Source organism: Carassius auratus, chromosome 29 (genome assembly GCF_003368295.1).
Source record: "Carassius auratus strain Wakin chromosome 29, ASM336829v1, whole genome shotgun sequence".
In the NCBI taxonomy this organism is placed as follows: Eukaryota; Metazoa; Chordata; class Actinopteri; order Cypriniformes; family Cyprinidae; genus Carassius; species Carassius auratus.
In genome coordinates this window covers 22,603,118-22,630,945 of record NC_039271.1, presented here as the reverse complement: position 1 = coordinate 22,630,945, position 27,828 = coordinate 22,603,118, and the positions used below count along the sequence as shown (strand labels likewise).

Sequence of the window (27,828 nt, the reverse complement as noted above, 5' to 3'; positions counted from 1 at the left end):
TTTCCACTATAGTGGATCAGGCTGTGTATATGCTGAAAATGACTTTAATGCATCTATTTCCATCTTACAACAAATTCAAGATTATTTATACAGATATTTTACATATATTTTCACAATACATATATTTTCAAAGCACATCTACAGGAAATACTTATTTTTGTGTTACAATTTAGGAAGAATTCTGTTACAAGCCTGTTACAAGTTACAGAGATGGGTGTGTCAAGGTAATGTCCATACGGTTCTCATACACAACTATAATCCAATAAACATTATGTGCTTTATTGACATCATGTAATCAGTTAAACAGACACCATAATTTACAATAACTATGACCTCATGACTTCAAGCAAGCATTGATATTACTTTCTGCTGACTCCTAGTTTAAGAAAAAATATTTGAAAGATGACTAATTTGTCTTATTTACAATTAGGCCTAAACATTTACTGTATTGTATATGCATGTGTGTGTGTGTGTACGTGCATGTTACAGCTTTTTTTACAGACCACAAAAATATATAAATACATAATTAAAAAACAATTTACTAATAACAAAAGTAAATGTTGCTCAACTACTTATACAATCCTCATAATTAACAGTCAAACCAAAGGTAAGCTGTCTCTGTTGTTACTTACTGGTTTTTCAACCTGACAGAGAGACAATGATTCAAAAACTGTAAATCCAGCATAGAGAGGTTCGATGAATGTGGAGGTGAATGTGTGTAAGTGTGTGAGTGAGTGTGAGTCTGAGACATTGTAGATGGACAGAGTTCCAGCCGACACATCCACATACACTCCTACTCTCTTAGAGGAGTGTAACGGGAAACGTAAGTCAATTGAACTAAGATTGTGCCAGACAGTATATCTATTATTAATACACATCAAACTCCAGGAGTTTTTATTGTATCCAAACTCACATGAACAACTTCCTCCTTTCCTTCTGATTCCTTTATATGTCACTGATATAATAGCATTTCCACTCCATTCAACCTCCCAGTAACAGCGTCCAGACAGGCTCTTTCTAGACAGAACCTGAGGACATCCATCAAATCTGTCTGGATGATCAGGATATGACTGATACTCTTCCACGTGTGCCACCTTTGTTTTATTCTCAGACAGAATGAGATGATTGTGTGCTGTATTTGGATCCAGTGTGAGATCATAGGCATCTGTACACAAGAAAAGAGTCATATGTAACAGTCACTAACGGTGTGTGTGTGAGCGTCTGTGTGTGTTTGTGTGTGGATGGGTGTGTAGACATACATTTGTGTAGTCCAGCTGTAATCCTCAACTCTCCTCCATGATCTACACTGTAAAACACACAGTGTCACATTCTGCAGATCACATACAACCAGTAAACATGCACACACAGCAGTGTCAACATACTTAAGTTTGTCCAATGAGCAGTTTGGATCTTCCAGTTTTTCAGAAAGCAGCTTCACTCCTAATTCTCCTGGGTGATTGTAGCTCAGATCCAGCTCTCTCAGGTGTGAGGGGTTTGAATTCAGAGCTAAATACACATAAAGAAAGCCTTCCTCTGTCACCATACAGCCAGACAGTCTACAACACAGACAACACCAGACAAGTTAGTCAATTAAAAGTACACAGTGTAATTTTGTTCAAAATGTACAAAATTTATAAAAATGAGCGGGTACTTCATCAATCCATTTTCCAAAACATTGTTTTACCTTACATTTCTATGGCATACCCATAATTAAGTTTTTATATTTAGACTGACCAAGCAGGACACAAACCACTGCAGAGTAGCTACTGCAGAGTAATTGCATGAATTGTCATATATATAAACAGAGCATAGTAGTTCCAGCTACAGTGTTCTTCTGCAAGATGCATGCTGTTTTATTTATTAACTGCAAGAGTGCCAAAAGTTACTTAGTGAATTTTAATTAGTGAGGTTTTGGTTATCTACAGGGTTTTTATATGATTTACACATAAGGTATAATTATTATAGACATTAACAATGCTTTAGATTAGAGCAAACACAACCAAGTACTGCCAAGACATTACAAGCATCGAAGGAGTAGGACACAATTGACGTTTAGTTTGATGAGAGCAAATCTTTATCTGTGGTAAATACCTCAGTATGTTCAGTTGACATAGTGAACTTTTCAGACTTCTTGACAGTAGCTTCACTCCTGAATCCTGCAGATCATTGTTACTCAGGTCAAGCTCTCTAAGACAGGAGTATGATGACTGTAGTGCTGAAGACAAACTTTCACAGCACTGACCAGTGATATTACAGGTGACCAACCTAAACAGAACAATAACACAGTAAGTCACAACACTTATAACTCCTGTCACAACACTTTTTAAATGACACATTCTGACTGGCATTTGCAATGATCTCTTCTGCCTTAAGGTCAAAAAAATATTTTAAAGGAGGAATTTTCCATGGAAATTGTTGTTCTTCCAAAATAAAAATTATATAGTTGTTAACTAATATAAATTATTTATGATTCCCTTTTTAGTCTGTGAGTCTGATGCTATGCCAGTACTTGACACTACAATAAGTGACATTCTCTTTCTGCCTATTCAAAGTCAATACTTGTGTTAAATGAAGCAACATGATGATGAAATTCCCTGCTCCAGGGTGGCTGATATTTTGCAGAAGCCGTATAGAGAAGAACAGAGGGCATTATTGTAGCTTCACTTCAACTGTGTTATTTTTGCCACTGCATCAGTGCAGGTAGTGCTGATACTGAACCAAAAGCTTCAGTATCTTCTCCACAAATGTGCAATAAAGAAAGGTTGGTTCCAGTCCAATCAGAGAAGGTAGTGTGCATGCATCCTGGCAGTTAGCTATCTTCTTGATTTGAAACTTGACTTGGTGGCTTTGTGAGTTTCACTTGTTAATCCACTGTCCTTTATTTGACAAAGTCCAAGAATGACATAGCTCTGCTAATGTGGATGTTCCAGTGGATGCCAGTTTATGCCTGTTATGGCCATTGCCACCCCATTTTGAGTGTTATGTATGAGACCTCTCCAGTGCTAGTTTAACTCAAGAGTACCTTAACATATGTGGTGATGCATTCCCTCCACTGCAGTAATGCGTGGGTTGCCTATGGTCAACCGCTGTTATGAGTCATCCAAAAATATTTTTAATGATATTCGGGTCGCAGTCAGTCGAGTCTTTTGAAATAAAGATGCAAATTAAACCTAAGTAATTTATATAGTACTAGACACAATTTTGAAATACATAGGCCTAGACTTTATTGGCTAAATAACTGGCGCGAATAGTGATCCATCTGTCCCGCTTTATGTTGTACTGTACAGCAATTTTACCCTCTGTCCCGCCTCATGCAAATTGAGCATCTGTCCCGTTTTTTCATTCGACCCTTCCTAATAAATACACGGATACGTCCATAAGTGTACTGTTAACTTATGTCCAATAGTTCAGAGGAGAGCAATAAAAGCGTTAGTGGATAGACTGAGTCGTACGTCAATCAAGCTGTTGACTGGTGCATGAATGCCTCTTCAACATTGTCAACAATCTCAAAATGTAGAGCGCGAGCTGTTCGGTCAGGTTAAGCAGCCATAGCCATGAAAAAGAGAACTTTTAATAGCGAGTATGTTGCGATCCCTTTTTTTTTGTTGATATCAGATGCCTTGCAGCGAATGTGTGAGAGAGTTTAGTCCCATCATGCACCAATTCCTCAATTGTCTGTGAGAAGCACAGAAGTGGAGATACTGGAGAGAGGGATTGTGTCCAGTAAGCGGGGCTCTGTCTCTGGTGTTTCCAGTGACTGTGATATGTTGTCCAGGCTTTCCTGGCTGTTTTCCAAGTCGTCCTTGGGTGCTAAATCTTGTAGCTGTTTTGATTTATCAAAGTCTGTCTGTGAGGAGCTCTGTGGGCAGGGCTCAGCTGGGATAGTGTCCGTCCGCAGTGCTTGTTTTTGCTGCATGGAGTTATCAGTGTCCTTGTGGGTTATGTCAACCACATGATGACTCCGACCCGGTGTGTGTGTGCTGAATGAATTGACACTCTGCTGAAGGATGACGGAGAGAAAAGTAGATATTGTCCTTAAGCACTCTAGCACCAAGTTTGTTGGGGTGGAAGCCATCCAGTTTAAAAAGTTGTCAATGGCCCCAGAAGATTTAAGTTGTCAATGAGATTCACACCTTTTATACTGCAAGAACTTTGTAGCCATGTGTTCAGCCCAAGCAACCATGAAAACATATTTGTTCCCCTTTCTGGGAGTGGTCCACTAATGAACGACTGAACTTTGAGTCTTCGAAGTGTTTCAAAGAGTTCACTGAAGTCCTTCTAAAGGAGCTCTGACTGCTCTTTCTGAAATATCATTCTTCCCCACATAGATAATGATTCGATTTACTGGACCAGGAAACGGGTCGTGTACAATATTTTCTTTTTCTTTTTGTGCGGTCTGAGTTGCGGGCGGGATAGTTGAAAACATTGGTCGGGTGCGAGTTGATTATACATTGACCCGTGCATCACTGCTCCACTGGTGACATAGTATAAATCCCTTGGTCAGCAGAATCCTAAGAGGCACAAGATGGCTAGGGCCCTCTCACTTTGCTAATGTCCCATTTTGGGACCTTCGACTGGTATTAACCACAGTATTGTTTTACCAATATTTTCTTATTTTTGCATACATTATTAACATTTCTTTAGACATCACAAGCTTGTATTGTAGCTAACTACTTTATCAAAAGATAGATTAACTCTAGTTGAACTACATGAAATTATGAGTATCTTGTAGCTAGGTGGTGTCCTTCAGGTGAGAAATAGCATAGTGAAGGTGATGGAGTAATATTGGTCCAGGTGAAGGGGTATAGTAAAGCAAACACACATTCTCTGGTTGAGTGTGTGAGGGGCTCCAATTTCCTTCAGCAGTGCTGCACTCATTGCCTGCATTTTTTTAACTTATGAAAACACTATCACCTCCAGGAAAAGAAGCAGGATAATTTGGACAGGGTCCTTGATCATTTCAGTCTGATCTTCATTTCAGATTGTAATTATTATTTCCATAAAGCAGTTTTGAAACAATTTTGAGAAATCAGCATTTGAAAACAATATTTGTGTCAGCCTTAACACATCCCATTTTATTTAAAAATGTAAAATATATAATGAATGTTTCAGTTGTATACAACAGCAATACAGTTGCCAGATATGAGATGAGATGCTGCATCAATAGCTGACATAATGGAAACTTTGCCCAGATGTGACCATCTCAAAACTCTGTATAACACTGTCAAATCAAAATGGTATAAGATAAACTTTTTTGGGGACATTAAATAATGATGCAAATACCAATAAATTCACTACCACAGACCTTAGTTAATCCTAATTCATTATTCATTTAAATAATCATGTGTCCATTAAGACAAACCTCAGTATGTTTAGTTGACAATGTGAACTCTTCAGTCCATCTGAAAGTAGCTTCACTCCCGAATCCTTCAGGTCATTGTTACTGAGGTCCAGTTCTCTCAAATGGGAGTTTGATTGGAGAGCTGAAGACAAACTTTCACAGCACTCACCAGTCAATCTACAGCCTGGCAATCTGAACAAAACATAAATGATTAAATAATTAAAACTAGAGCACATTTAATAATTGCCAGTTGTACAGCTATACAACTTGTATAAATATAAGCAGCATATATGAACAGTAATGCAATGTGTGTGTGTGTGTGTGTGAGAAGAAACAATAATTATAAGATTTCATTCTTACAGTAGCCATCATACAAAAAGGAAAACCAATAAATGTATTTTTCAAAAATAAAAAATAAATAAGGTGACTCTTTCTTTTCAAGAAATCACTTTCCAGGAGATTCAACATGACTAACAGCTGCACTATTTCAGCAAATATACTCTTGAGGTCATGTTGTACATTTTGTGTTTATTTTTATGACAAAGCTTTTATTACTGATTTATTAGAACATTGTAAGGCTTTAATCCAAAAACTAAAGGAGAAACTAAGATCAAGTATGTCTATTGAAAAAAAACCCTAACCCTTAAATTGTAATCCAATAGATGGAAAACACAACCTAATATAAACAAAGCAAAAGAGGCCATTCCATCTATATTTTTTAACCTCTCATCATCACTCCAACCATACCAAACTCTTCGTATTCATCCAATTTCTAGACCACTTCAACAAACCACACACAGCACGCGAAACAACAATGGCAACCCCTTAGAAACATATTGCCTACGGATGCAGTTTATGCAAGTGGTAGATGTTGAAAAAACGATTTTAGAACAATGCAACATTACAATCCATTACAGTCCTTGCGCTCAGGAAGTTTGGCGTGCCTTGCCTGGAACGGTACAAAGTCGTTAGTCATGGTATGAAATCGTGACTTACGAGCTCTAAAACCTGCCTGGAATGCAGTATTAGTTCAACTTGTCCATTGGCCAGTAAAGTCCACCAATCTGACACCGTGAGTGGCTCCCGTTTAAGCTACGTGGACCTTCCCGGTCAGTCAATTTGACCATCGTCCACTCTGTAATTGACCAATAGGGCTCACCTGCCCGATGCTGTGAGCTGCTCCCGTCAAGAAGCAGTGTGAGCTCTCCTGATCAGGCTTCCCAAATCACGCTTCTTCTCATCCATCGGCTAGTAGAGCCCATCTGCCTGATGCCATGAGCTGCTCCCGTCGGAGTTTGTGTGGGCTCTCCCGGCCAAAAGACTAGTTTCTTCCTGAAACACCAGCCCCACCAAATTTTCAGTGCTCATTATGGGGGGTTTATTTTCTTTTTTAAGGTTGGCTGTTCTTTGCTTTTTTGCTTTTGGGGGGTACTCTGGGTCCAGGCCACAATTCAGAGCTTGAAGCCCTCCTCTTGGACAGCTGCTTATTATATGTAAATATGAACTTGTGAAATTTTTGATTAACCAAATTCGGTAGGAGCACAATCAGTAATCAACCCAATTAACAAGAGGCATGTATATATAGACAGCAGACTTATTTATCTCTGTTCCTTGACACTTTTTCCAGCATCCTTCTGCCACCCCTTCTCTGCACTATTTCTGTTCTATACTGTAGAAGGGGTACTTAGAGCCCTCCCCTTGGACAGCACACAAAATACGGATAACCTTTATTCTGTTTATTATATATAGGTTTGAACTCATGGAATTATTAAAAAGGAACATATGATGCGATTTCAGTTTTTTTCTTGCAAAACCATACCATCAGAGATGCAGGCTTCTGAACTGGGCACTGATAACAACTTGGGTTGAAAGTGAAGTGAAAGTGACATTCAGCCAAGTTTGATGACCCATACTCAGAATTCGTGCTCTGCATTTAACCCATCCGAAGTGCACACACAGAGCAGTGGACACACACACACACACACACACACACTGTGAACACACACCCAGAGCAGTGGGCAGCCATTTATGCTGCGGGGCCCGGGGAGCAGTTGGGGGTTCGATGCCTTGCTCAAGGGCATCTAAGTCGTGGTATTGAAGGTGGAGAGAGAACTGTACATGCACTCCCCCCATCCACAATTCCTGCCGGCCCGAGATTCGAACTCACAACCTTTCCATTGCGAGTCCGAGTCGTTAACCGTCAGGCCACATGCCGTCCCAGTTTTCTAAAAAGAACTTCAAATTTTGATTTGTCTGACCACAGAACAGTTTTTCAGTTTGCCACAGTCCATTTTAAATGAGCCTGCACTTCTGGATCATGTTTTGATATGGCTTCTTTTTTGACCTATAGAGTTTTAGCCGGCAACGGCGAATGGCATGGTGGATTGTGTTCACCGACAGTGTTTTCTGGAAGTATTCCTGAACCCATGTTGTGATTTCCATTATAGTAGCATTCCTGTATGTGGTGCAGTGCCGTCTAAGGGCCCGAAGATCACGGGCATCCAGTATGGTTTTCCGGCCTTGACCCTTACGCACAGAGATTGTTCCAGATTCTCTGAATCTTTGGATGATATTATGCACTGTAGATGATAACTTCAAACTCTTTGCAATTTTTCCTTTCTGACATTGCTTCACCAATCCTCTGCCCATCTTGACTTCTGAGAGACACAGCCACTCTAAGAGGCTATTTTTATACCCAATCAGGTTGCCAAATGACCTAATAATTTGCAAATGCGTCCTCAAGCTGTTCCTTATATGTATTTAACTTTTCTGGCTTCTTATTGCTAGCTGGTGCAGGTGCAAGTTGGTCCAAATATTTTGGGTATTGCCCCAATTCTTAATGATTAAGTGTTTTGCAAATCCTTAATTAAACTCTTGAAAGATTTGAAATGCTAATGTGCTGTCATTGTTACACCATTGTGTTGCAATGCAATTATTGGACATGACAAAGTGACAGTTGCTCACCTTCAGTATAGGCATATAGTAAAATAAATTTCCACCAGACTCTACACATCCTTATCCTTTGAGAGTATATTAAAAAGTGGTTTGCTTTCACAGCACAGAAAACAGCCAATGATGATCATTATGTGTAACAAATGTGTTAAAAACCTATGTAGATTTCTGCAGAAAATCACACTGTAATTAATGTTGACTCATTTCGGACAGTTCAAAACCTGTTCTTTCCATCCGTAGATGACTACATTTGTACAACTTTTACATTCGCAACCAGCTATATTACACACTACATGAAAAGTTATATCTGTAAAAGCTTAATGGGCCACTTTAAAGTTAATATGTATAAAACATAATAAAGCTAATACAAATATAATACAGTAGGTGGCCAACCAGAGTGTGCTTTCTACCACACCCAACGCTGCTGCTGCACAGTGCATTTTCAGCTTTTGACCCCTGAGTGGTGCTTTAACCAGAAGTTATCAAACAAATGCATCAAAGCACATATTTGCAAATAGCCATCAGCTTTGCCTCGCCGATGTGTTATATTTGAAAATGAAATAAAAAGATAAAAAATAAAATTTTTATTAAAATGTAAATGTAGTTAAAACATAAAGTTAAAATATTTGTTATCAACAGATTTAAATTAAATCTAGCCATGATTTAGCGAAATCACTGAAACTGAAAAGAATAGACGTATTAATAAAACGTCCTCAAGTTTAAACCATACTGTATAAAAACATGGATGTAGTGACTGTGATGTCACCTGTGGATTCCTGAAAAGCGTTTTTGAAGCACAAAGTGAGCAGAGCAGGCTGTTGCCATCTTTGCAGTGCTTCACCAAAAAGGGCAAAAAGGTGGGAGCTGGAATGCCCACCTAGCTCAACAGCGGTGACAGCACCGGCAATCCACCTGTCACTCAAGTGGCCATTTAATCTTGATCAATAACAACTAATTATCAATGATTTGGAATGTCATTGGCATCAGATCACTGTAAAACATCAAATAGCCTTCAATTCACAGGTTATAATTGCTTTGTCTCGGTTGATGTCATGTGAAGATTTATTTTTAATGCAGATCCCATACTGTAATCTAGAAGAAATGTGCTATATTATTATACATATTCCAGTGTTGGTGTGAAAAATTATTAATGCACATGCATTAAAGGGAGGTGCCCTTGTGATAATATTTTCCCGATGATTAAATAACTTAAAATTGGGGTGCCTCACATACATGAAAAATAAATTAACAGAAAGCTTGAAATGTCTTTTAGACGAACCAATTCAAAATGAAAGCAAATATTCCCTTATTATGTAATCTGTGGAGGTTGCATTTCTCTCTCAATAATTGACAGACCTATTAATTATTTTTTGAGAATGGTCAACCCTTTTCCATTCTGCAGATATTTTTGCTTCTGGTTTGTGCATTGTAAATCACAGAAAGTCTCCAAAATATGCTGTCTCCCAAAAACTTGAGTTTAACATGTTCACGCAGACAGAGATGGCACAAAGCACATCAGGTTTATTTTCTCTATTTCACAGAAGCACAACGTTTTGTTGCTATTCATGTGAGTGTACACCAAAATAAGGGTACACCATTTACAGTTTCGAATGAAATATTAGTTTTATATGTATGAGCAAAAATGACGGCGTACTTCAATTTGTTTCCACTGTTATGAAGAACTGAATGAAGGAATTGCACTGGAGCCTCGTATTAACTTCCACTCTCCACACAAACACTTAGATATACACCTAACAGTGCACTTTTAAATGTTTAACCTAATATTAAGATGGTCCTGGTGGTAGTTTCTTGAACGATTTTAACATGTGACTGACTTGCAGTTAACACCGTGGCCCTGTGGTGGTAGAACACGTGGCGGTATTAGGCATTTTGGTTGGCCACCTACTGTATGTTCAATCTAGATATCAACTTTTCTTCCAAGGAGCTATGATATAGTGACACACCCCTCTATTACCAAACTTTGTTGTGTGCATTACAAACTTGGTTAAACCACTGTGGTTAAACTAAGTAAAATAAAAACACTACTTACAGTGCATTCTGACTAACATATTTTTTTACCTAACGTGTTCCCTGGGAATCGAACCCACAACATTGCGCTGCTAACGCAATGCTCTACAGCTTGAGCCACAGAAACACAGTGATTACATATAAAGGTAATCACTCAATAAAAAAATACCAAAAATGGTTAAGCAACCTCCGTTGCATCACTTGAGGTAGACCGGCTCATTCTTTTTTGCAAATGGTTCATGAAACAATCTGATCCAGAGCAACTCACTTACTCTGTGATTGGGTTCTGAGAATTTAATTCATCAACATATTTCAGCATATTGAATAAACCAATGTAAAGCTCAAACCTCAGTATGTTTAGTTGACAGTCTGAACTTTTCAGTCCAACAGACAGCAGCTTCAATCCTGAATCCTGCAGGTCATCATTATGCAGGTCCAGCTCTTTCAGATGTGAGTTTGACGATTGCAGAGCTGAAGACAAACTTTCACAGTGCTGATCAGAAAGATGACATCCAGCAAGTCTGTAACCAAGGATAACAATGCAGTGAAGGAGTGATAGGTGGCTAATGATCAATCTAATTGTCATCTGAAAACCTAAATCCTATCTAAAAGTCCATGACAAAAAAGCACAGTTCCCTGGCAACGGATCTTTTACAGGCTCATTGTGAATATGAAAGCCCACTATCATGTGCTGTGAGTATCATAGGTTAATTTTTTTTTTTTTGTTAAAGCACTTAAAAAAAAATTCTGATATTATTTCCAAAATATAAAGCCAAGTTTAAGAATCTGTAAGAATATCTAAGGAGCACTCAGTTTCTGAGTCAAGCTGTGCTAACTGGACTTTTCTTCCCGCATTTTTACTGGCAGACTGGCGGGGAGACTTATTGTGAAGTTGAAAGTCTTAAGATTATGTTAAATTGGCAGGTACACGTTAAACACATGTATAGACATTTCTTCATTCTCTTCTATGAATTATTTGTTACTTGCTCACTTTCCCAGTAAAGCTGTGTTAACTAGTATTTACCTCCCAGAGCTCGATGGCAGACTTGCGGGGTGACTCGTAAAGACAAAAAGCCGTATGAGTGCATTAAATTGTAAGGTCAACTTTAAAACACGTAATCACCTGTTTTATACTAATGTTATTTGCAAGGTATACATATGTTTGACTTAATAAATGTCTGTAAGAACATTGGGTTGGACTATATTTTTGTAATTTCATCAGGTTAATACTGGTGCTTCAGCTAGAGATTATGTATGTGGGGTATCTGGTGTTTGCAGTGAAAGAAGACTTTATGAATTGTTTAAATTGGGTTTCTATATTTAGTAATGGCATTCAGTCTTGCTACGTGACATGGTTTCTGGCATCATAATGATGGTATTAATTGGTGGATTAACACCTCTGAAGGCCTAGGTGTGAACGTGCAGCTCACTACTGATATATATATATATATGTGTGTGTGTGTGTGTGTGTGTGTGTAATACTTCTGTTTGCTTTTACTTACCTTTACATCTGTTTATAATTAAATAGAAATCTGTTTATTAAAAAAAAAACTCACATAGCTTTTTTGCAGTTAATTAGTGCTGGTATCAGTCTCCTTCTTCCCACATTTGATGTGTTGTATTTCATCAGATCCAATTCCTCTAGCACCTCCTCTGACATTTGAAGAATGTAGGCTATTGCTGAGCAGTGACCAGGGGAGAGTTTATTCTCTGAATGTTTGCCAGATTTGACAAACTCCTCAATCTCTTTGTACAACGTATTATCATTTACTTCAAGAAGACAGAGGAATAGACTGATGGATCTCTCAGCTAAGAGACCATAACTTTCTTTAATTTTGTCTTTAATGTACTGTGTGATTTCTCTGATAGTCTCTGAGCTGTTTTCTGTTTGTGCCAGTAAATCATCGAAGAGTCTTTGATTGGACTCCAGTGAGATACCCAACAGGAATCGCAGAAAAAGATCAAGGTACCCGTTTTTACTCTGGAGAGTTTTAGAAACTGCTGATTTTAGAAGCTCACACAAAGATAATGGCTTAGACGTGCACTTCTCATGTCTGCTATCCAGAAAAAACTGCAACGACTCCATTTTCTTCATTAGATAGGAGTAAAATACATAAAAAGCAGCTAAAAACTCCTGAAAGCTCCGATGTATGAAGCAATAGACCTTCCTGTGCTGAATCACAGATTCTTCCTTAAAGATTTCAGTGCAAATCCCAGAATACACTGAGGCGTCAGTGATGTCTATGCTGCTCTCAATCAGGTCCTCCTCATAGAACATCACATTGCCCTTCATCAGTTGTTTGAATGCCAGATCAGCAAGTTTCACAATCACTTCTCTATTGGACTGCACTAATTTCCCTGGATCTCTCTCTTCATACTTCTGATTTGTCATGCTTATCTGAATGAGCAGGAAGTGGATGTACATTTCAGTCAGAGTTTTAGGGATTTCTGCACTGTCTTTGTGTTTTATGATGTCTTGTAGCACAGTGGATGATATCCAGCAGAAGACGGGTATGTGACACATGATGTGGAGGCTTCTTGTTTTTCTGATGTGTGAGATGATTTTGCTGGCTTTATGCTCGTCACTAATTCTCTTCCTGAAATACTCCTCCTTCTGAAGCTCATTGAATCCCTGTATTTCTGTCAGACGGTTGATGTATTTGGAGGGGATCTGATTGGCTGCTGCTGGTCTGGAGGTGATCCAGATGAGAGCAGAGGGAAGCAGCTCTCCTTTCATCAGGTTTGATATCAACACACCCACTGATGAAGTCTCAGTCCCATCACAAACTTTCTGATCATCTGAAAACATCAGTGTGATTCTGCTTTCATCCAGACCATCAAAGATGAACACAACTTTACACTCCTCATAAATCTTGGAGTCCAGATCTTGAAGTTCAGGATGAAAGTCCAGCAGAAGTCTATTTAGACTGTACTGATGATCCCGGATCAAGTTCAGCTCTCGAAATGCAAGCACAAACATGAAATCTACATCCTGATTGGCTTTTCCCTCGGCCCAGTCCAGAATGAACTTCTGCACAGAGACCGTTTTTCCGATTCCAGCGATGCCTTTAGTAAGAACGGTCTTTATTCTGTCTTTCTCCTCAAATCCTGGTTCTGTTATGAGTTTAAAGATGTCATTGCAGCAAATTGCAGTGTCTTGTGAGTGTTGTGTTCTGGGAGTTTTCTCCATCTGTAAAACCTCATGATCTTCGTTCACTCCTTCTCTCTCTCCCTCTACGATGTAAAGCTGTGTGTAGATGCTGTTTAAGAGGGTTTGATTCTCTTGTTGTTTAATTCCTTCAAATAAACTCTCATACTTTTTCTTCATACTGGTTTTGTGTTGGTTTTTGACTCTCTGTAGTTTATTATCAACTGGTAGGTGACAATCCTGTTCTATCTCTCCAGTCTGTTCATCTCTATCCATACTGCAGAAACAAGAAGAAAAACACAAATAATGAATGAGGGCACAAGCAGCAAGATCTAGTGAAGCCATGAAATCAAAATTCATAGTGGTAAACCATACAAATGTAAAAATGTTTTGAAAAAGGACATGACTTAATGAAGCCTTTGCTGAAATCATGTGACTTGGTCAATTTTATAAAAGCTCTGTGTCATTTTTAAAGCTTTATGAAGCAGTGTTTTGAAGATTCCTTTCACTGTCACAAGGTGCATAACTTCCTCATTTGGCGATAAAACTGTACTAAGGTCATCAGTGACATTTATTGATTAAATGGATGTTAAGCTTAACATTAGACTCATCTGGAAAATTATCATTTGCTCTCGTAAAATAAAGTTAAGTTAAAATAAAAAAAACCTTCACATTAAGCATTAGGGAGTGATTTATTGTATGTGAATGAGGATCTGCTGACTAGGGCTAGGCATCGAGTTCGATACGTTTTAGGGACCGACCAAATTTGCATTGATACTATTGAAAAACGAAAAATGTCTCATAGTTCGGTACCAAATTTTGACACCTAAGGGGTTCATCTCATCAGTGTCGGTGAGGCAATAAGCCTGAAGCACTAGCTAGAAGTGGCATTGCGCAGATCAATCAGTGTTGGGCAAGTTACTTTTAAAAAGTAATTAGTTACAGTTACTAGTTACTTCTTCCAAAAAGTAACTAAATTAGTTACTCAGTTACAAATTTTAAAAGTAACTAGTTACTTAAGAAAGTAACTATTGCGTTACTTTCAAGTAAAATTTAATTTTAAATGCTCAAATGTGACCCCACCTCTACCCCTCTTTAAAGGAACTTAAAATACATGTGCATGTTCAATTATTTATGATAAATCGGAATATTATAATGAAATGGACACTTAATACAATACATTATTAACAGAAACATGAAACATTGTACACACATCTAAAAAAAAAATGTTGCTGTGGGACAAAGTGAGACTAGCCTCCAATCAAATGCCATGTATGTAGATATTATGTTTATATAGTGGATCAATGCAAATAACACGATAGATTTTTGGGAGCTTTTGATATTTCCTTTTATTGTTTCTTTAATTTCTTGAAGGAAAAAGTAATGTATATACTTCCATTTAGAGAAGGCTACTTTTGGATTATTTGGGCTCCTTGCCATACCTGTCTCTCGTTGACTGACTGGCTTGTGTTGTTCCTTGTGTGTCCTGTCCTGTCCGACTATGCGTTATGATGGGTTGTTCGCAATTCATGAGCGTTAGTGATGATGGATCGACTCGTTCGCGAATGAGCTTTTGAGGAGTCGTTCGCGATTCGCGAATGAGCCGACTCTAAGAGCCGGCTCTTTTAGTTGAACTTCGGGAGCTGGCTCGCATATCTGAAGAGCCGACTGTATTTTTTCAAATTTAGCCTATAGAAATTAAATAATTATGTAATAAAAATTGAAATATTATAGTCAAAGTCATTTAAAGAGCCGTTTGTGAGCCAAAGAGCCGGTTCTTTTCAGTGAGCTGAGTCAAAAGAGCCGAATTCCCATCACTACTATGCGTGCTTTCGAACACCCGCCCAACTCTACCTCTGATTGGCTTACAATGAAATTTTACTCTACCTCAGCCAATCGTCAGCATTTATGCGCTTGTCTCGTGCTCTGCCCACTAACCAAGGAAGAACAGTAAAAAAAGTATTTGCCTCTCGCTCAGAGATCTAGTTGGTCTGATGAAAAAAAAAAAAAAAAAAAAAAACAGCTTCATCATCAGTTATAGTAACGCGCCGCATTTTTTGGCAGTAACGGTAACGGCGTTATTAAGATGAGAAGAGTAATCAATTAGATTACTCGTTACTGGAAAAAGTAATGCCGTTATTAACGCCGTTATTTATAACGCCGTTATTCCCATCACTGAGATCAATCTATGTATGATACAAGAGAAAGTGATTTAAGAGGCTTTAGTGTGAATTAGTGATGCACGTGTCGTCTCATAACCCGCGGGTCAGGTTGGGGCGGGTTAAGAAATTGGCACTTTACTGCGGGGCGGGTTGGGGCGTGTCACTAAAAACAATATTTTTAAAAATCCATTTATGTTGCATGGAATTTAGTGGTGGAAATTTAGATTCTTTCAAGAGATTCATTGATTTTCAGTTCGTTCACTAAAATGATTAATTCACTGATTCGTTCAGTGACCATTTCTTCATATTACACAAATACGCCAGCAGTTGGCGAAAAAGAGTGTCTTATGTGTTATGTCTTAAGTCAACGAACATTACTTGTGACAAAAACTGATTTGGCTTTATTAAAGTGTGTACATGATCGCATTAAATAAATAGTCTAAATAACTTGTTCAGATTAACAAAGCACAAGGTTTTATCGGGGATTAAACGTGGAGTTATGTTCTGTATTCCAAATATGAAAACAAGCTTATGTGCACCAATAACTGCGCTTTGTATCTGCTGATTGCTGATCGAGATTTACATGCTTGGTCGATTGACCCTATATACTCTCATTCATGTCATTCACGAAAGTGATGTATCAGTTCATTCAACTCTTTCACCTACGAGAAGATTGTATTTGTTCAAACAACAAGTCACATGCTCCGTTACATCTTGAGTAACTCTTTTTGACAGGATGAAACCGTTCACTTCACAGAGCCGTTCACGAGCTGCGCATGCGCTGCTAATAGCACCGCGCTCGCGTGCTGCTGTGGGAGGAACTTCATTGAACGAGAAATGAGTCTTTTATTGTCTATGGTCAGTGGATTACGTAAACGAGAACGATTCGTTCACCTAAAAGATTTGTTCACGAACTAACCATCATAGGGCAATGACCTATAGCCTATATTGATAAGGTTACGATACGAAGGTCTAAGTAGCAACGTAACTTCCGTGATGTCCCCAATGTGCGGGGTGGGTCAGGGCGGGTCAAGAAATTATACTTTATTTGTGGGGGGGCTGGGACGGGCCAAATAATTTCATAAAAGCGGGACTTGCGGGTTGGAAAAAACCCCGACCCACGCATCACTAGTGTGAATGTGTCCCAGCTCCCCTTAAATGCACGGCTACATTTACACTGGTGTGTGTGTGTGTGTGTGTGTGTGAGTGTGTTTTTGAGTATGTGGGAGCTGTGTGGAGTTCTGATCAAATGCAGATGTCCTTTCATACTACATGGCCGAAAGCGCATAATGTGACCTTTCATCCAAACTGTACTATCATGCTACATAAAACAATAAATAAGATTTACATTCCACTTTCACTCAAAAGTCACTTTAAACCACCATTGAGTGTTTGTAATAACGTCCAATTGCTGTCTAATGTGTTTTGGCCAATGTTGCTGAGTCAGAGAAGTGATCATGGAAGAGGGAACACAGCCTGACAGCACTGGAAGCTGCTAATGCTCATCAGTAATTCAGTTGAAAATAAATAGAAATCATGATTCTGTCTGAGCTATGCATTTTAAATTGAACAGGCACTGGTGTAAATGTAGCCTAACCGATGTATAAACTGAAGACTATTTGAGGTTTATTAAAACTATTTGCACTGATTTATTGTATTGGTTACATTTATTCCTTTGTGCAGTGGCTCAGGAGATGAGTCTTTGAGTTTGTACAAACTAGCTAAAAAATATATTATGTAATCTTGTTAAAATCTTGTTATTTCATAAAATTGGCATAAAAAGTATGTTAATTGTAAAATTGTTAATAATTGTTCACGAACCGGTATCGAAGTCAAGGTACTGGTATTGGTATCAATATTGAAATGAATGATACCCAGCCCTACTGCTGACTAAATGAAATAGTGGGAATGATGATCAATTAAACAAGTTAATCTCATTCTCAAGGAGGACTGAATCGATAAATGATAAATATGATTAACAACAACACACTGCAAAGACACTAGGACGTTACTTATGTACTAGGATTATTTATGTGCCCCCGACATCTGAGCCATTGAAAGCATAGTGGATTACTTTTTATTTTTATTATTACAGATAACTGCACATTGCATGTTGTTATGCGTAAACTCGATGTGGTTTAAATTTAATAAAACATTAATTTTTTAGATGATCTCTCTTTGTCACTGATGTTTAAAGTATAATTCTATCTCTTGTCTCTAGTATGGGTAATTGTTTCACCTGGGGTTGGAGGTCCCTGGTCCATCACTAAATGTAGGGGGGTGTTTAATGGATTCATCACTCTTTATAGACACATCACTCTGATGATGCTTTCTGGTTCTTATAGTAAACAACATCCCCCTCCTCTCTATCTTCATATTTCTATCTGCAATTTATTGGGGGCAATGGTGTTTCATGTATTCAGAGTTGTTCACAGTGTTATAAAGATTGGATTTTCATGCTTAACATGGCCAAATAAAAAATATATAATTTAGAAGAATGACTGAGAATTTCTATGCCGAAAATCTTGCTTCCGGGTTGGTACAAGTTTTGGGCTTTTTTTTTTGAAAAAAAAATGACATAGACGAGATTGGAACTCCTTATATGAGCATCTCTCTCTGAAAAGTGCACCCGTGCACACGTTGACCAGAGGAGAGCAAGTCCGCCACATCAAGGCACTTCAAAATCGTCAGCAGTGCTGCATAGGATTTGTTTGAGAATGCCTCCAAATAAGTGCGTTTTTGGATGTGAGGGAAAGTTTACAGTGTTCAGCTTCCCCAAGAACCCAGCGTTACATGAACAGTGGATGTAGTTTGTTTTTCCGGGGCAGCAACAGAGTGTAGCATGTGCGTTTGGGTGTTCTGGTCATTTGAGTGACGAATGTTTTATAAACAAGGCCCAAGTCGATGCTAGATTTGCACATTGTTTGCTAATAAAACATGGAGCCATCCCTGTGATAAAAGACCCCATTCATGTAAGTACAATTGCATCAAATTTCTGTATTTTGTTGGAAATCAGCACATAAGTGAATATATGTTAATCGAAAAAACACGAAACATCAGTATTATAGCTCCACCCATGGCACGCCTCCAGGAGCGCGGCTTTTCCGGAAAAAAACAGAAAGCTGTATTTTTCTTTTATAAATATGATAAAACTAAAGAATTTTGGATATATGAAGGATGCAGTACTACTCAATAAGTACTTAAGATTAACATGATATTAGGTGAATCTGTGTATGTTATGTACCCTTTAATCATGACCTTTTAACCCTTTATAAGCACTGAGAATGTCTCAGGTTACACATGTAACCATGGTTCCCTGAGAATAGGGAACGAGGCGTTGCATCCTTTCGAGTGCGCTTTGGGAACACTGTCAGTGTGACCTGTGTCTTAAGCATGAATAAAATAACAACAATGAACTTGACACTGTCAGGCGGAAGTCTATGACGTAAGCAAATGAGCGACTGCAGATATAAAATGGCACCTGTAGAACACATCATCCAAGAACACAGCGTCTTGTTCCCTATTCTCAGGGAACCATGGTTACACGCGTAACCTGAGAAGTTCCCTTTTGAAAGGGAACTCCACGCTGCATCCTCTAGAGGGCGCTTTGTGAATGGTATACCAACGCCGCCATGCTGAGGGATAAGTGCCAAGGTAACTGTGTCCCCAAGTCAGGAATTGAGGAACAACATCCCTATCAGTGAAACCGCTAAGCTTTATGGCAGGCTCAAGCTCCAAACATCATAGACTAACTCCCCCTCAAGTCCGGAGCTCTAAGAGTGGAGGTCTCAGCATAATGACTCTAAACTGAGAGGAGACCTAGCTACACTCAACACCAGAGGTAGTTAGCGAGGCTCAAAATAAAAGAATCTACACTCCCTTTAACGCCTAGGTGAAGCTCGGCAGAGTCGAGGCCTCAGCATAACGACTCTATAAAATGAGAGGAGACTTAGCCAAACTCAGCGTCATAAGGCAGTTAGTGAGACTCAGAGTGTAAGAGCCTACACTTCCTTACCGGGGAGCAGTTGGGATTTCGGTGCCTTGCTCAAGCACCCAGTCACGGCATTGCCGAGACTCGAACCCACACCTTAGGGTTTAGGAGTCAAACTATCAAACCTTTAGGCCACAACTGCCCTTCTCTTACTGCCTAGGTGGAGCTCTGGGGAGTGGAGGCTTCAGCAGAAGGAGAGGAGACTTGGCTACAATCAGCGCCAGAGGCAGTAAGCAAGGCTTAAAGAAAGAGCCTACAAACTCATATCACTGCCGATGACGGAGCTCTAAAGAGCAGGGTGACTCTCTTAAATGAGAGGAAGCCTAACACTCAACCCTCTTAGAGAAACTCTTAAGAGTGGAGGCCTCAGCATGACGACTCTCTAGAACGAGAGGAGGCCTGACTACACTCAGCATCAAAGACAGTTTGCGAGGCTTCCCCAAAAGAAGAGGAGCCTACATGCCAATAGTATTGACAAAGCGGAGCATTGGAGAGTGGAGGCTTCGGCAGAATTACTCCCTTAAATGAGAAGAAGCCTATACACTCAATCCTAGTTTGAGCTCTCAAGAGTGGAGGCCTCAGCTTAAAGACTCGAGAGGAGAGCTAGCCACACTCAGCATCAAAGGCAGTTAGTGAGGCTTAAAATAGAAGAGCCTACACTCCTCTTACTGCCTAGGCATAGCTCTGGGGAGTGGAGGCTCCAGCAGATTGAGTCTCTTAAATGAGAGGAAACCTTTCACCACTCAGCCCTATCAGGGGAGCTCTTAAGAGTGGAGGTCTCAGCATTATGACTCTCTAAAGCAAGAGGAGACCTGGCTACACTCAGCGCTAAAAAGACAGTTAGCAAGGCTCACAAAAAGGAGCCTAAATACCAATAGTACTGTCTAAGCAAAGCTCTGGAGAGTGGAGGCTCCTGCAGGATGACTCTCTAAAATGAGAGGAAACCTAACAATGCTAAACCCTGGTAGGGGAGCTCTTAGGAGTCGAGGTCTCAGCACAACTACTCTCTAAACCGAGAGGAGACATGGCTACATTCAGCGCCAGAGGCAGTTAGTGAGGATCAAAGAAGGAACCTACAAATCATATCACTGCCCATGACAGAGCTCTGACGAGCAAGGGCTTCAGAGGGATGACTCTCATAAACGAGAGGAAGCCTAGCACTCAACCCTGTTGGAGAAACTCTTAAGAGTGGAGGCCTCAAAATGACGACTCTCTAGAATCAGAGGATGCCTGACAACACTCAGCGCTAAAGACAATTAACAAGGCTCACAAAAAAGGAGCATATAAACCAACAGTGCTGTCTAAGTGGAGTTACAAGAAGTGGAGGCTTCAGCAGGATAACTCTCTTAAATGAGAGGTAGCCTAACAACACCCAACCTGGTTGAGGAGCTCTTAAGAGTAGCAGTCTCAACATAACAACTCTCTGAAATGAGAGGAGACCTGACTACTAAACACTAGACACAATTAGTGAAGCACTCAATAGAGCTTACATACTAATAGTTCTGTCTAAGCAGAGCTCACTGCCAACGACTCAGCTAAAATAGAATCACATCTCGCAGCATGGCTCTCTCTCCATTAGGAGCCATATACACTCTGTTCAAACACTTAATCCCCTCAAGGATCAGGCAAGAACAGAAACTGTTGCAAATGCATCGCATTTAGATTGTTCAACTCCCCCAAAAGGTGAACACGCTTGTGCAAATGCTGGCAAAAAGCTTTTCAAAAGAGTTCAGAGCTCTGCTCTAGTAGTTCAGCGAATGCAACAGTGAGCACATCCTTCTCTTTTGTGAGTCAAAAACATGTGTGTGTCGTACACAAGGTCTCTTGAAGACAAAAAAAGAGGATAATGTGTTCTACAGGTGCCCTTTTATATCTGCAATCACTGATTTGCTTACATCATAGGCGTCCCCCTGCCAATGTCAAGTTCATTGTCATTATTTCATTCACGCTTCAGACACAGGTCACACTGACAGTGTTCCCAAAGCGCACTCTTGTCATGATTCTGCCTTCATGTCCTGACTTTTCTCTAGTCTTGAGGCAGGATCATGACAGACCCGTGTTTTGTGTACAAGCACATGGCCTTGTCTTTGGGCCATGTGCTTGTGTTGTCTCGTCCCCTTGCCCCGCCCCCCTTGTTATCCTAGTTTTGTCGTGATTGCCTTATCTGTGCCACCTGTTGTGTCTTAATTAGTTCTCCTATTTAGATCCCCTAGTGTGCGCTATCTTTTGTCGGTTCATTGTTATTGTTCCACATTGTGATATGTGTTTCTACATGTTCCTGTGATATATTGTTACTCGGTGTTGCTCTTGGAAGAAGACGTTGTGAGACCTGTTATTGTTTATTTGTAGTTAGTGTTCTTGTGTTTTGAGTCTTTTTTTATCGTGTCTACCCAGTCTTGTTAAGTTATTTAGTATCTGCCCTAGTCATTGTTTTCCCCCTCGTGGGTTTTGTTTTTCCCCTTTTTGTGATTAATAAACCCTGCATGTTGTGATTCCTGTCTGCACTTGAGTTCCTCCTTGCCAAACCCTGACAACTCTAGAGGATGCAGCGTGAAGTTCCCTTTCGAAAAGGAACATAAATGGTACAAAACAGAAAAATGCTGTTTAATATCAATAAAACATTAATTATTCTGTCTCTTATCTCTGGTACTGATGTAGCAACTGCTTGGGATCATGTACGATTGTTTGGGTTTATGGCTTAAAGACCCCTTTTAGTTTATTGACATTTGCATATAAATCACAGACATGGCCCCACATTCTACATTTATATAGGTGCTAAATTGGCAATGGTTTTCCCCCGCTATCAAGAAGATGCTAAACAGTTTCACTACTCTTGTCTCTCCATCAAACTTCAAACACATTCCCGAAGAGATTTAAGTGAAAGTGACATGACATACAGCTAAGTATGGTCACCTGTACTCTGAATTTGTGCTCTGCTTTTAACAAAGTGCACACACACAGCAGTGATCACACACACACTGTGAACACACACCCGGAGCAGTGGGCAGCCATTTATGCTGCGGCGCCCGGGGAGCAGTTGGGGGTTCAGTGCCTTGCTCAAGGGCACCTCAGTCATGGTATTGAGAGAGCACTGTACATGCACTCCCCCCACCTACAATTCCTGCCAGCCCAAGACACGAACTCACAACCCTTGGATTGCAAGTCCGACTCTCTAACCATTAGGCCACGACTTCCGTGAGATGTAAATGGCATAGCTGACCAGCAAATTACCCCAATGCTCACTACACATAACACACACACATAAAGACTTTTTTATTTATATTATAATTAATCAGTTACAAATGTATCTGGTATATGCATGTTTTGTTTGTATGTTTCCCTATTATAGTAGCCTAGTTGCTACTTGTTATTTGGATTAGTTGAGCTAAATGCTAATATTCATGTGTGTGCCTGAATATCTAGTCTAATATCTTCTCAATGTTCCCTTTTTGGTATCAAAATGATGTGCTCTTTATTCCTCAAATGATGTATACTATGTGATCATGAAATACATCATGCTATTTGTTCTATATTTTGGGTAAAAATGGCCATAAACATGCAAATGGACCATTAACGGTGACAAAGAAAACATCTCTAGCTCAAAAATGTATGCCTGGTATAGGTTATTCCACCCAAAAGGTGGGTGTGGATAGGAACTATCAAAAGTCATTAGCTCAGACTAATCTTTGTTAAAAAAAATTATATTTCTTCTTGAGATGGACACTATCCAAGACTCCTCAAAACTTTCCTCGATTTTCTGGCAGTTTTTATCTTCAGGTAAATTTATCGATCCGCTGTGGACTTTCCTATCTTCAGAGAACCACAGGAAAAGCTTCAACTCACTCATAAAGAATTAATCAAGAACCTCCGTTGTCTAACGCATCAGGACTCTTGTTCAGCAATGAAGCCAATGCAAGTAACCATTTACTATTTAGATGTGTGTTTCGGAGTCACTGAAGGTTGCTACCCTTGCTACAAGGTAAATTACTGCTATTTATGCATAAAGTAGGAAAACTATTGTTCCCTGGTCAGGAAAAAAATATTTCCTTGAATTGATAAATGATTATATTGTCTGCTCACTGGACGGACAGATCAAATTATTGTAATATTGATTCTACTACAGTTAATTATAAGATCTAATCTAAATATTTATTATTGATTATAACCAGTTATAATTAATCATAAATATTTCCTGTTTGAGCTAATTTGCTACAACTGGTAATTGTCTCACCTGGGGTTGGAGGTCCCTGGTCCATCACTGAATGTAATGGGGTGTTTCATGGATCCATCACTCTTTATAGACACACAACTGGGTTCTGAGGATGATGCTCTCTGGTTCTCGTGGTAAACAACATCCCCCTCCTCTCTATCTTCATAGAGACTCATTTGATCAGGCCGCGTTCTCCTGCAATTTAATCATGACCTTTTTTAACATTTTTACAACCACTGAGAACATGAATGGTGCAAAACAGAAAAATTCTGTTTAATATCAATAAAACATTAATTATTCTGTCTCTTATCTTTGGTACTGGTGTAGCAACTGCCCCAAATTCTACATTTATATGGGTGTTAAATTGCCAATGGTTTTCCCCCACTATCAAGAAGATGCTAAACAGTTTCACCACTCTCGTCTCTCCATCAAACTTCGAACACATTCCAAAAGAGATGTAAATGGCATAGCTGACCAGCAAATTACCCCAATGCACACTACACATAACATATATGTATTACTTAGATTATAATTAATCAGTTACAAATGTATCTGGTATATGCATGTATTGTTTGTATATTTCCCTATTATATTAGCCTAGTTGCTACTCATTATTTGGATTAGTTGCGCTCTAAATGTCAACATTTAGGTGTATGAATGTATCTCTTGTTTAATATCTTCTAAATGTTAGTTGCTACTCATTATTTGGATTAGGCCGGCGACACACTGGATGCGTGGCACAAGCGTCTCAGCTGCGTGGCGTGTCTGTTTTTAATTAGGCTCCCATGTTAACAGTTTAGAGCTTGCAGACTGCCTGCGTGAGACGCGCGGATGCGCGTGCATGCTAGAAATAGAACCGACGCCTATTTTTCACCCGACACGCGAGCGTGTTGGAAGCGTTTCCATGCAAAATATAATAGGAATATACATTTATGTAATTTTGTACACAAATACATATTAATTCATGAAGTTTTGATATTTGAAAGTCTATAGGTGGACATAAATTCAGATATAAATGTAATTTAAAAAATAAATAAATAATTATCGATTTTTAAATATTGCACCTGTCAAACATAGTCTATTTTGCCGAAAATACTGTTGACGGTGTCCTTTATCAGTAGGTGTGCAAAAAAAGTTGATATTGTTGTAATGAAGACAAGATCCTGGTCTGTCGGCGGCCTCCCTCTATGTCACCCACAGTAGCAACAGAGCGCCAGCGCCACGTCAGGCACGATTCTGGTGTGTAAACACACAGAAAACTCGAGGCAAGCCGCCACACTCCTGACATGCAGCAGAGACGCCGCGCAGCCAGTGTGTCACCGGCCTTAGTTGAGCTCTAAATGTCAATATTCAGGTTTATGAATGTATCTCTTGTTTAATCTTCTAAATGTTTCTTTTTTGGTATCAAAATGATGTGCTCTTTATTCCTCAAATAATGATGTATAATATGTGATCATGAAATGCATCATACTATTTGTACTATATTTTGGATAAAACTGTACCAATCCTCCAGACCAGACATAAACATGCAAATTGGCCATATAAAGGGAGACAAACAAAACTTCTATCATTAGCTCAGACTAATCTTTGCTAAAAAAAAAAAAAAAAAACAATTCTTCTTGAGACGGACACCGTCCAAGACTCGTTAAAAATCTCCTGAGTTTGATTTTCCGGCGGTTTTTCTCTTCAAGTAACTTTGTTAAAAAGCCAATGCAAGTAACTGTTTGGAACTATTTAGATTCCTGTTTAATGTTGATTCCGAGTCACTGAAGGTTGATACCCTTGCTACAAGGTAAATTACTGCTTGTACTGCATAAAGTAGGAAAGCTATTGTTCCTTGGCCAGGAAAATAGTCTTTCCTTGAATTGATAAATGATTATATTGTCTGCTCACTGGACGGACAGATCAAATAATTGTAAGATTAATTCTGCTACAGTTCATTCTAAGATGTAATCTAAATATTTATTATTGATTACAACCAGTTATAATTAATCATAAATATTTCCCGTTTGAGTTAATTTGCTACAACTGGTAATTGTCTCACCTGGGGTTGGAGGTCCCTGGTCCATCACTGAATGTAATGGGGTGTTTCATGGATCCATCACTCTTTATAGACACACAACTGGGTTCTGAGGATGATGCTCTCTGGTTCTCGCAGTAAACAACATCCCCCTCCTCTCTATCTTCATAGAGACTCATTTTATCAGGCTGCGTTCTCCTGCAATTTAATCATGACCTTTTTTAACACTTTACAACCACTGAGAACATAAACTATGCAAAACAGAAAATAATAAACAATTATGACACATGAAGAAATTCTGCCACTAAAATATCCCATATTATTTTGGAATAAGTTATGTCCTTTCATTTCATATTATTTTGGTTTTGTTATAGTCTCCAAATTAGAGCCGAAGTGTTAATGGAGTCTAGTCTTCATGTGCCAGAGAAACGAGTGTACTGCCATCTTTAAAATTCTTTAAACTACTGTTTTTGCAGTAACTCTTTAGCATCTCAGTTGAAGAGTAATAAGCTGGTGAAGTGGATTTACATTTTGTAGAGTTAATTAAAGTTATCATGAGCATTTTAATGTTCGAGGTAGATGTCATTACAAATGTCAGCAGACCGGGAGGTTTTTAATCCACTCTAATCAATGTCATTTTAACAAATAAACCCCATAAATTCAGTAAAAGTGAATCTGAACATAAGCCTTTGATCATTAAAGACACAGAGATACAAGAAGTGACATCTTACAGATACCTGGAGTTTTATATGGACAATGTTCTTTGTTGGAAAACACACAATGACACTCTGTGCACACGACTACAACAGAGGCTTTATTTTTTTTAAGAAGGCTGAGACTGTATGGGGTGGGTAGCGATATCTTTCATGTTTTTTTTACCAAGCCACGCTTGAAAGTCTTATTCGCTACGGAATCACAGTCTGGTTTGGAAACTTGTCTGTTCAACTGAAAAACAAATTGGCTCATATCCACAGAACAGCTAGGAGAATCTTAGGAATAAAACAATATGAGCCCATGCAGACTCTATATGAACAAGCAACAATGAGAAGAGCAATAAGTATCAGTACTCACACCAAATATCCTCTTTTTAGCAAATACCAGACACTGCCATCGGGAAAGAGACTAAGGCTGCCAATGTGTAAAACTAACAGACTGAAGCTTTCATTTGTTCCTGGCTCGATAAAAAAAAGCTGAATTCCACCAAAAAATAATGCTCATATAACATATTAGAACCTTGTGTTTTGCACAATATGTATTTTATATATTAGACTTATACATTGTTGTATTTTATTTTTATTTTTATTGTCTGTTCAGAACAACGCTGTAGCACTTTGCCCAAGACGAATTTCCCTTCCGGGACAAGTAAAGTTTATCCTATCCTAACCTAATAGGCCAGAGCTAATTTCATCTTAATTTGAATGAAATGCCCATAGAATATTATGCATTTCATTTCTGTGGTGCAAAAGAACCTAGAAATGCCATCGTTCAGTGTTTATTTTGTGACTAGTAATCTGATATATTGTTCTACGCACTACTCTGCAGCAGAGAAGACATAATGGTGTATCAGTAACCAAGAAAACAAAGGAATCGGCACCCATTTCCTCTGAAGGCCCCAACCAACCTCTTGATTCGACATGGGGGAAATACAAAATATAACAGACGTTGACCTCGATGACAATGTAAGAACCTGGATAGATTCATATTTCAAATGAATTTGTATTACATTACATGAGAAGTGTTATTTATACATGAACTGTGTCTCATGCCTCAAATAAACCTTAGTAAACTCTTGATTGAATTTGACCATAAATATAACACACACACACACACACATCTAATGTCAAGATATTTATATAACAACTTACCAGTAAATATGATAGAAATTGAAGGCCTAAGCTTCGGCTCGCAGCATTCTGAAATGGCGCCTTGTCAAAAGCAAGTTTCAAACTTTTGGTTTCGATTTCAAATGCGACTCT

General features: G+C 38.9%; 1 protein-coding gene across 4 annotated transcripts; it reads right to left on the bottom strand.

The window, feature by feature from the left end:
- Positions 1-26: 26 nt before the first annotated feature.
- On the bottom strand, positions 27-27,828 carry LOC113048392 (NACHT, LRR and PYD domains-containing protein 3). Of its 4 annotated transcripts, none has more exons than XM_026210177.1 (10): positions 27,718-27,828; positions 25,877-26,050; positions 23,854-24,027; positions 11,878-13,746; positions 10,669-10,842; positions 5,363-5,533; positions 2,092-2,265; positions 1,383-1,556; positions 1,260-1,306; positions 27-1,165 (listed from the first exon to the last, which is right to left on the bottom strand). In XM_026210177.1, the coding sequence occupies exons 2-10, from the start codon at positions 26,029-26,031 to the stop codon at positions 597-599; spliced, it is 3,507 nt and encodes a 1,168-aa protein (XP_026065962.1). In that variant the 5' UTR covers positions 26,032-26,050; positions 27,718-27,828; the 3' UTR covers positions 27-596. The 4 variants fall into 4 exon arrangements, with proteins under 4 accessions (XP_026065962.1, XP_026065963.1, XP_026065964.1 ...); XM_026210180.1 differs by having other exon boundaries at positions 904-1,165; positions 1,260-1,301; XM_026210178.1 differs by lacking the exon at positions 5,363-5,533.

Excerpts from the sequence above, each read along its gene's own strand:
- LOC113048392 (XM_026210177.1), bottom strand. The coding sequence starts at position 26,031 with ATGAGTCTCTATGAAGATAGAGAGGAGGGGGATGTTGTTTACTGCGAG. Across the intron at positions 24,028-25,876 it reads CCAGGGACCTCCAACCCCAG|GAGAACGCGGCCTGATCAAA; the intron begins GTGAGACAATTA and ends ATTAAATTGCAG. Across the intron at positions 10,843-11,877 it reads ATTAACTGCAAAAAAGCTAT|ACTTGCTGGATGTCATCTTT; the intron begins GTGAGTTTTTTT and ends CCTTGGTTACAG.